This window comes from Lampetra planeri, chromosome 4, assembly GCF_965212315.1.
Source record: "Lampetra planeri chromosome 4, kcLamPlan1.2.h2, whole genome shotgun sequence".
Classification (NCBI taxonomy): Eukaryota; Metazoa; Chordata; class Hyperoartia; order Petromyzontiformes; family Petromyzontidae; genus Lampetra; species Lampetra planeri.
Genome location: NC_136110.1, coordinates 20,369,089 through 20,379,365, shown reverse-complemented (window position 1 = coordinate 20,379,365; position 10,277 = coordinate 20,369,089). Strand labels below are relative to the sequence as shown.

Sequence of the window (10,277 nt, the reverse complement as noted above, 5' to 3'; positions counted from 1 at the left end):
AAATGGCTATTATTCCCCACAAACTTTGTTTTGTGACCAGGACTTTGTGAAGGAATTACAGAAATGCACACGTTTTCACATTGAAAATAAGTACATTTCAAAATATCACAGTCCTGGTCACAAAAGCAAAGTTTGTGGGTAAAAATAGCCATTTTCTGTACTTTTGAGGCATAAGCAATTAGAAAATAACACTTACTACCCAGGGAATATGTTTTTGTTACAGTGAATTATTACACTGCAACTGGGTACGATTCAGCATTTCCATCTCTGAACGATCCACCAATTCAATCTCCCAAGTCAGTGTTAAGGGCATGTGCGGCCACCACAAAATATCTGTATCGTAGCAAGATGCCTATACTCGCTTAACAAGGTCTAAATAAGGATTCCTAGGATTGGCCTTAAGATATTAAGCAAAATTTAGCTAACCATAAAAGACAATTACGTTGAATAAATGTGTCTCAATAGCCAATACCAGAATACATGGCATTCTCTAAATTACCCTAACAACTTAACGAATGCAACTGACAATGGCCAAAACCTTCAATAAAATTTCATAAGTCACCAGACACTCCATCGTAAGGTGTTTTATTAGAAACAAAGTCAAGTGCACACTCATACTATTACTCCACGACCATACAATTATTGTGGGTGGTGCTCAACTCGATTTCTGGTCTTAAGCCAGTGACAGAAATTCCACATTCCTACAAGGTCCAGTCTGTTGATTATAACGACCACTGTTGACTTCCTATGAAGTTGTACTCGTATAATTGTATTCACCCCGAAGGTATAATGGGAAGAGCTGACACCCCGGTAGCGACTTTTAACTTGCACCAATTCGTTTGTGCGTCAAACTACCATGCCAGAATATTTGTACCTCGATTCGAACAATGTATTTGCTGTACACCATCAAGAACTGGGTTTTAGGCACGTACGTTAAGCCCAGTTCCCATAGAGGGCCATCTCCATGCTGTTGTCAATGAGAAATAGTGCAGACAGCTATTGTAGGAAAATCATCCAACTGGGGTCATTGAAATCGGTATCAAGCAGGAAGGCTGCACAATATGGTCAATGGAGGTCAACAACAGTGGTCATCCTGTGGAGAGACTTGGTTCCCAACCAAGGAATGTCCAATTTTCACCACTGGCTCAGGATTGCCAATGGAAGTAAGGCACCGAACAATGCTGGCTTAAAAGGGACACAAACCGATACTTTTTTTTATTGGTGCAATGCTACCAAATCCCAAGAAACCAAATTACAAATGTGCAAACTTAGCATATGGCTCACACGTTTACATGTTGTCTTGTACACAATTGCTGCCAAGCGTGCACATGCTCTTGGCAGGCAATGTCCCTTTTGACAGCCACTGCTTTGAAGAAGCCCCTCAAGTACCTCCCCCCTCAAAACAATGCAATGGTTAACCATCGCAAATTACAATTTAAATAACTGATTTAAGTGTCTATATATGTAATACACAGGAAGCATATGCTACAAAAACAATATAAAATGAACTTTCTGCTACAGAAATCGTACAGATTTATAAAATATGCAATAGGAAATTAGACAAATTTAAATCATTGTATAAGCTTGATTCAGCCATCATGCATCAAGTCTTTACCTCTTAAGCTTATCTTAAGCTTATAATTTAGATCTGTTCAGCAAAAATAGTTTCAAGTTTACAAACACAAATGAGTTGGTGTTATGGAAAGGTGCACATAGTGTGTTTGTGTGTAGACCCAAGCATACATTATCTGGACAGGTGGTGCTCCAGTTAAGTGCCCAACTTGCAAATTGGTGGGTCGCGACTTCAAATATTGGCCGTGAAATCCACTCAGCCCCTTCATCCCTCTGGGGTCAATAAAATGCCGACCACTCTGGAGAAAAAATAAACAGTGGTCGTGCTGTAAAGGAACTGACCCTTGTCACTGGAATGTGATTCAGGACTGCCAACAGAGATGAGCAGCACCACCCCAATACTTGTACGAACAGGGAGATACTTTGACTTGCCCATACAACAATGTACTATACAAGGACATGCTGTACATAGTACTAATTTTGTTTTAATTTAATTTCTTACCATGATGTCTACACGTTAATGGATAGTACATATACAAGCATGTGCTCAATCGTACGGACATGGGGAATGACACATGCCTAACTATTTTTGCAGAACAAAAATCAATAACCACTGGCAGATCTCTCATATAACAAACTGATTTCTGTACAAGATCGCAACATTGATCAAAGTGAAGACATTTACTGACCCCCACTTATGTTTTTGTATTTATAATTTCCACATTAAACAATTATCAGACACGGCAATACATTTTCTTACAATGTCAAACAAGAAAAAAAATCCGTTACATAGCTCAACATGACAATTACCAGCTGGTAGATGTAATAAAAGAACCATAGCTGTTGATACACACAAAAGCCTGTGCTGCTCACACACAATAGCAAGGCTTTGCACAACTGTGCAAAATTCTTGACAATGACAGCCAACCGTAGCTGAGCAGAATGCAGAAAGATATTGTCTAAGGGGGCAACACCAGCAACTCAAGGCCGTGTCTTAATAAAATCAGTCAGCAAACTCACATCTCTGGCTTTTACAAAGCACTTTCAATAAGCTTGGTTGTCCATTCTCACATCAGTCTGTTTAAACAGCGATTGTTCGATTAGAAGCCTGGATCATGCAAAATGAACGTGGAATTTTCATGACTGGCTCAGGATTGCCAATGGAGGATGTGTACTACCTAAAGGCTGTTTGAGCAGACTCCGTGACTTTTTAAAGCACACGCTATTTGTTAAACACACGTCTTTATAATAATTTCACTGTTTTAATTTTAATCCCAACATGCTTTGGTAAAGTTAAGTTTAGAGCGACAACCTAGTCCCCATGTACAAATTCCGAAGGCAGTGGCATCACAGCAAACAAACCTCTCTACAAAGGCTCGCAAAAATCAAAGCTAGACAGAACACACCTTCCACAGTGGAGATTATTCTAGTTACATTAAATTCCTTTGCCTCTTTATTTAACATGTGACCGACAAACTTGGTTGGAACATTATTGGAAAGCACAAAGGACCTCAAAAGGACAGCATGCTGGGCAATGTCACGGACCGTACGATGGGCACGTTTTATAATCCTTGTGCGGTGCACTTCCCCCACAATGCTGCCCGGTACACAAGCAGCGCGCGCTGTATGTGTCTGTGTTGCTCCGACACATGTGGGTACGTCTGTCTACAAAAGCCCCCACCCCACTACGCATGCACAAATTCTGGACGCCCGATAGCCCAAGACCACTAAACAGGGTGTCAGAATGTAGCACACGTGAGAAAGAATTACATGGTGGCATATTTGTCTAAAAATAATATATTGTATATTCATATATAGCATTACTGTACACCTGTGTACATGGGGATAGGATGGCTCTATGTGGTTGCGTTTACCCATAAATTGACTTGCCCAGTGCCTGCAACACTAGCAGCGCCACCATCAGCCCCAGGACGAAAACCAGTACCTACAGCAGGACCTCCAGCACCAGCAACACGATACGTCGATGCCCCAATGATGGAATGTTTTCACAGGATTTCTTCTGCAAACAATTGTGGAATACAAATGTTGTAGGTAGTGTATGAGATACTGCCAGACTGTGTGTTTATCCAAGGTGGTGCGTGGGTGGGTGTGTGTGTGATTGTCAGGCGTGTGTAATAGTGCAAGGTGGTGCGTGGGTGACAGTGCCCAGGTGGTGAGCACCCGTGTTTCTCAAGACACACTGAGTCCAGCTGGCCAGCATACTGTACGGGCAAGTCCTTGGCGGGTAAATGATGCTGATTGGATGAGGGTAAGGAAGGGCTGGTGGTGCGTCGGGGCAGCTTCCGCTATTTCCAGGTGTGCGTGGCCAAGGACTGGGTCCCCATTCCGGCGCCCCAGACGCCACCTGCACCACCGCTAGGCTGCGCGTATCCGATGACACCAGCAGGCACACCCACCGCCATTCCCGCCATCTGTTGACTCAGCTGGTTTGGTAAACAAGCGCACGTGCACACACGTATGCAAAAAAATAAGGGAAGTACAAGCGAGGGTCATTTAAGCATGTGAACCGTCCCCACCACTGGGTGATGCACACATACAAACCCCCCAAACAAATGCACATACATGGGTGCACACCGAAAAATACAAAGACAAAGAGACAACGTTCCCCTGTAAAGCCTTAAAAGACTGTTGGGGCAAGTACTGTTAGCGAGCATCTATGACGGCTGGCATGACACACAAGAAGGTGGGTGGCCAGTACCACAACCATCCACCTTTGTCTCCCCAGAGGGGATGTTTACACCCCACACCAGGTACTCATTTTAAGGGATGAGTCGACCTAGGAGAGGCCCAAGACCGGTTCAGATATCGTCACTGGTGTTGACCATGAGCGGGAATCAAACCTGGGCCGCCAGGTTTGTAGCGCAGCGCACTAACCACCGTAAAATACGCACCTTCCCATTTACATTCAAATGCATAAACAAAAAGTAAACACACATAGGATATGTTTACATACAAATGTAGAAAATTACATGCAAACGTGCAAAAATTGGCACATAACAGAATAATCCCCATAGAGCCTGAACAGATCTGTTGGGGCAGTGCTACGAGTGAGCACTTAAGGCCGTCACTGCGCACAACGTCGTGTTATCGCACCACGCTCGGTCACTGCCGACTTCCTAACTTCTGATGTTTATCCACTGCACCAGGTAATCATTTAAGGCTTAGTCAACTTAGGCAAAGCTTGCCAACTGACATTTCCCATGGCTGGGAATAAAACTCGGGCTGCTGGACTCACAGCAGTATACAGGTGACTGGATCACCGTTCCCCACTGCACGCAAGCACACACGCTCCACACACACACGCCACGCAAATAAAGTACATCTCACCTGGTTGACATTCCACTGGTGAGCAGCAGCGTTCATCTGTGGGGCCATACCATACACGGGCTGTGCCACCATCCCGTGCTGCCCTCCCACCATGCCAGGCCCCACACTCAGGCCCATCATTGCCGGCGTCACTGCCCCTGCATTGGGACCGTATCCATTCGGCACGCCCGCCATCACCCCAGCCATCTGCTGCTGCGCCATTACCCCCGCCAGCACCTGCTGCTGGTGCACCTGTTGCTGCTGAGCCATTAGACCAGCCATGGCCTGCTGCTGTGCCATTAGGCCCACCATGGCTTGTTGCTGCTGCTGTTGCTGCATTTGCTGCTGCTGCGTCATGCTGCCGGGAGCTCCGTAACCCACAGGAGGCTGGCCGTACGATGCGGCGAGCTGCGACTGCTGTGCGTATGCAGCGCTGGGGGTCGGAGCGTAGTACATGCCTGCGTTTGGCGGCACAGAGAGTGGGGTTCGAGAAGGATTAAGCAGATGTGTGCGCAAACAGCTGTTCATTTCTGGTCTTACTATAGTGCTTAGACTGTTATCATAATTTGAAAGCCACTGCAATGGTTAGTGGGAGCTGTGTGCAAATGGGAGATGAGGAGTTCTAGTTGCGGCCTTAGACGGACACAGAGCAAACAATTAAGAGTGACACACCGAAAAAGAAACACAAATAGAAAAACAAAGACATGTTTTGGCACCTGGTCCAAACACGTTTCACATGCATAAAATAGAACTGATCATCGTCCCTCCTATGTCCATAAAATAACACTACTTTATAATTCCAGGAAAGAGCACTGGTTACATAAATAATGTTCATCTTTATGAAGAGACTAAATCCTGGTATTAAAATGTGACACTTCCACCACTGGTTTCAACAAATATCAAGCAATGCCCAACACTCACTCGATAGTGGAGACACTTTGATTTGATATAATTAATAGCCTTGCATTTGTTTGGATGGAAAGATTCCACCAAATGTGAGGAGAGGGTGGAGATCTGTGGTCAAATAAGCAAGGGAAATGTATAAGGGCCAGTCTGCAATGCACAAATGAGCTATGGGAATTGGCCATGACCTGAGCACGAGTTGTACTTTTGCATCAATGATGCCACTACCTTGATTGAGGTTCTGGCTGGGCACTGGGCCGTACAGGGACATGATGGAGTCCTTGGTGAGGGGTTTCTTGGCGGCATCCTCTGCCTTGGCCGCAGCCTCGGAGAAAAGACTCAGGTCGCTGTTACTGCCACTGTCAGCACTTTCTGATGTAGGCATTCCTGTTGAGTCCTACAGAGCGGAGGAAGGCACAGCACACATGCACATTCAAACACAAGCAAAGACAAAGATCCCCCACATAGATGTTGGTGCTATCAGCGAGGACCGACTAAGGCTGTCACAGCACACAAAAGATATATAAGGCCATGAGAATGACTGGCTGCCTTTGTCTCAAGAATAATGATGTCCACACACAGCATCAGGTATTCAAAAAAATGTGGGTTAACCTACAGAATGGCCAAGATGGGTGAATAAATCACTTCCACTGCTTATGTTATTCATGACCGGAAATCACTCAAGCAGCCAGCATAATTGCATACTGTGCTAACCAATGGAAGCCTATTCTCCACACATATACAACAAAGACAAGATCCCACATATAGCCTTTAACAGACTGTTGGTGTAAGTGGTGTTAGCGCTTTTAAAGCCTACATGGTACACGAGGGGGTGGGGGGCGAGAACTATCCCCGGCCGCCTTTGTCTCCCAAATGCCGATGTTTAAACACCGCACCAGATACTCATATAATAACGAGTCGCCCTCAGGAAGGTCCAGGACCGATTCAGATATTTGTCACCGAAATAGAATTCAGGTTAAAGGATTTGTATCGCAGTGCAGTAACCACTATGCTGCAACTCTCCATATATAGATGCAGACAAAAATCCCCTGTATAGCCTTAACAGACTGTTTGGGGCAAGTGCTGTTAAGCAAGCACCTATTAAGGCCGGCACAGCACATGAGGGGGTGGGTGGCCAGCACCACGCCCGACTGCCTTTGTCTCCCCAGTGGTGATGTCTTTACACACTGCACCAGGTACTCATTTGCGGCTGAGTCGACCTAGTGGAGGCTCAGAACCGGTTCAGATAATTATCATCACTGGTGTTGGTTGCCGTGAGCGGGACTAAAACTCAGGTCGCCGTGTTCATAGCACAACGCACTAAACGCTAATCTACCGCTCCCCACATATACATGCACACTCAAACACACATACGCACAAAATACAAAGATGTACACACACACACAAACGAAAGCACACACATATACACGTGCGCAAAAACACATGCAAGTGCACACACATACAATTGCAAAAAATGTAATTTGTCTTTATTTCTAAAGCCTGTAGGTAAATATTTACCTCCACAAGATCCATAACCTCAAGGCCAGCAGCAATACAAGTGGCACCATATGTTAGCTATTAATGTCGAAACGAACAATTGACATTACATAAGGAAATGTCATATCTTTATGAGGAGAGATCACAAATATCAACTTAATCTCACTTGGTTCGATAATGGAGCACCAACTAAATCGGTCACAGCTTCATTTAATTTACAGTGGTTACATTGCCTTGGGTTAACATTCATTTAATCACTGCCAAGTAATCAAGGGGCGGTGGTTGGTGGCTTCAGCGAGTGTCTGTGGAGTCGCGTCATACATCAGGGTCACATCTGTCAGAAGAACAAAAACTCCCAACCCTGGTTTTACTCATGAGTCAGGCACGCGTGCAGAACTGTGTATGCGCACACACCCTTCGCCACGTCAGCAGCTCTGTCCCAATAAGCATTTTACGCATTGTCACATGGCAAATAAATTTGTAGGACTATTCTACGGTGACCTATTGTATTACTGTACAGTCATATATGTATGTTGAACTTTATTCGCACCATACGTGGCCAACCGTGCTAATCGGAGGTAGTCATACTACGGACATACTGGCTGCACCATTGCAATGTGGAATTTCCATAAGTGGCTCTGGGCCATCAAGGAAAATGAGCTTTAGTGCATTGCTTGGGAAATGGAATTGTTTTTGTGGACTTATATATATTTTGCTGCTTTGTGATGTAAATAAGATTAATCAAAGTCAACAAAATAACCATGAGTAACATGAATGACATGCGCATGTATAAATAACTGTGTCATTTATTTATATACAGATGCCACAATGAGTTTCAAAACACTTTTAAAGGCGCGTTCTACATTGGGATGTTTGGCCAATGCCTTTAAGGGTGTTTTGTATGTAGGATGAAACTGGGAGTAGCCGGATAAAGCCCACCCACATGAACAAGTAAGTAGCACTGGGTATAATTCTGATATACAGACAATTTGTTCTTTAACATGTAATGAACCTAATGTCCAGAGAAAACCCAAGCATATGAAAGAACAATGCTCAAACGATGCCAGAATCCATAGAAATCCCCCAATACATAGTCATGAATAATCCAGGTTGCGAACGATCAGATTAAACTTGACTCGTCTCGGTATGGGGGCTGAGATGTCAGCAAAGGGAAGTGCATAAAAATCCATTGTACTGAACTCGTCTCCGTCTACACTCCTCACCTTCACCAACTGACCAGCGTGGTCGAGTTTGGTTAAACAATCCACACGACCCACAGGGCGAGGAAAGGCCTTCATCTGGCAAGGGACTGACAATAAAAGGGCTGCATATGTACATACCATACAGAGCTAAGAAGTATGCAAAGGAACGCATGAATAAAAACCACAGGAACCCGGGAACTCTGCTCTTGCAGGAATTTACTCAACAACCCCCAAGGCAACGCCACGTTGCACGCGTAACACATTTCCGACTGACATTTTAACAAAACCTGCTGGAACTATGTCAGGTATGATAATGAAAACCAAAAAATACACCTACGACACAGCTCTGCATGCAAACCACTGTATTGTCCAGTGAGTAAGTGGGGTGTCTCCACCAAAGATTGTCTTATTCACGGTGTTTCTGCAACGCATCAATGGCAACTATGAGATGTGGGCTTTAACCCGTGTGCCACTGGCGTGGAGATATGCTTTCATAAAGACTAGTTTAAACAACTTTACTTGCTGCCTTGTATCTACCTGCTGGAGTTGCATTCCTGTGTACTGAAAACATCACAGGGATTCTGTGAATGTTATTTTACAGCATTACAATAGGTGCTTGAAGTGGTTGATTCAATGTTGGCTCCCCAACACGACTCCACTGAATTTCGAATGGACATTCCTATGCCCTCCCAAGACCACAAAACCAAACATATGTAATGCGGGCGTAAACGACCTCCCGGAAGTGACGTCATGGGGGGAGGAGTTACGTCACGTGGGGGAGAGGGTAAGGGTCTATAAGGGGGGTAACCGGAAGCAGTCGGGAGTGATCGGGGACTGGGAAAAGTGAGAGGCCACGCAGGGCGAAGGGTGAGAGAGAGTGGCGAGGTCGCCACACACCCGAGCCACGAGGATCGGCACCGTCGGCCAACGGTGACCGACCCCGGGGCAGGAGGAGCAGCGAGGAGGCTGCAGAGAGCAGCGGGTCTGCAAGGGAGGAGTCGGCAGCAGGGGTCTGCACGACGTGACAGCAGCGGGGCTGCTAGGAGGAAGTTTGGGCTACGTGAGCGACAGCAGCCTGGGGCTGCAGAGTGGAGAGTTTATAGGGGAGTACCGTGAGGAAAAGAGATCGAACCCAAATAAAGGACACAGGACAGAGAGAAGCGTCCGAGTCTTTTATTACACATAGATGAAACTCCCTATAATACCATCTCAGCTTCTCTCATCATTGATCGGTTTCTTAGGTCTCTACTGCTATCAAGGTTGTTATGACAACTTCTCTCATCGCATGTGTACCACTACTATCATGGTAATTGATCTCAGGAGTTATGTGATTCCATCTCTTATTGCTAGGATGCTGTCTCACACTGGTTGACGCCTCACATCTGCACTGTGTACAGCTGCCCTAATTTCAGGAATATTTCTCATCCTGGTACTCTCATCGTACCGGCTTTGGAACTCCATCCCTTCTTGTCTTTCCAACTTTGTAGAACTCAACTGTTCAGGAAAATTTACACCTTTCTCATTACTGCCACTACTATGGTTCTTGCTGTTGTTGCTGCATCGTGTTATAGGAACAGTAGTGTCTTGCCCATCACATTGGATCACCCAGCAGCATTCCCTGAATATGGTATAACCTGTTCTAGTGTAAGTGTGTAGGGTATGAGGCATCTACTATGGTGGACCTGGGTTACTGTCAGAATTTCCACATTCTAATAGCAGGAGCTAGTTTTTCAACAGCAAAAGCACTAACCTGGAAGGTCTATTGGTTGGGAATTT

The 10,277-nt window shown here is 45.2% G+C and overlaps 1 protein-coding gene across 4 annotated transcripts in view; it reads right to left on the bottom strand.

Moving 5' to 3' along the window:
- Positions 1-2,031: 2,031 nt before the first annotated feature.
- The window catches only part of LOC144717809 (stromal membrane-associated protein 1-like), a 37,224-nt gene continuing 28,978 nt past the window's right edge, over positions 2,032-10,277 (bottom strand). For all 4 annotated transcript variants that reach the window (XM_078593472.1, XM_078593473.1, XM_078593474.1 and 1 more), the window contains 3 exons: positions 6,031-6,199; positions 4,921-5,357; positions 2,032-4,016 (listed from right to left, as the gene is read on the bottom strand). In XM_078593472.1, the coding sequence (XP_078449598.1) occupies positions 3,879-4,016; positions 4,921-5,357; positions 6,031-6,199 (744 nt within the window). In that variant the 3' untranslated portion in view covers positions 2,032-3,878. The remainder of the gene's footprint in view (positions 4,017-4,920; positions 5,358-6,030; positions 6,200-10,277) is intronic.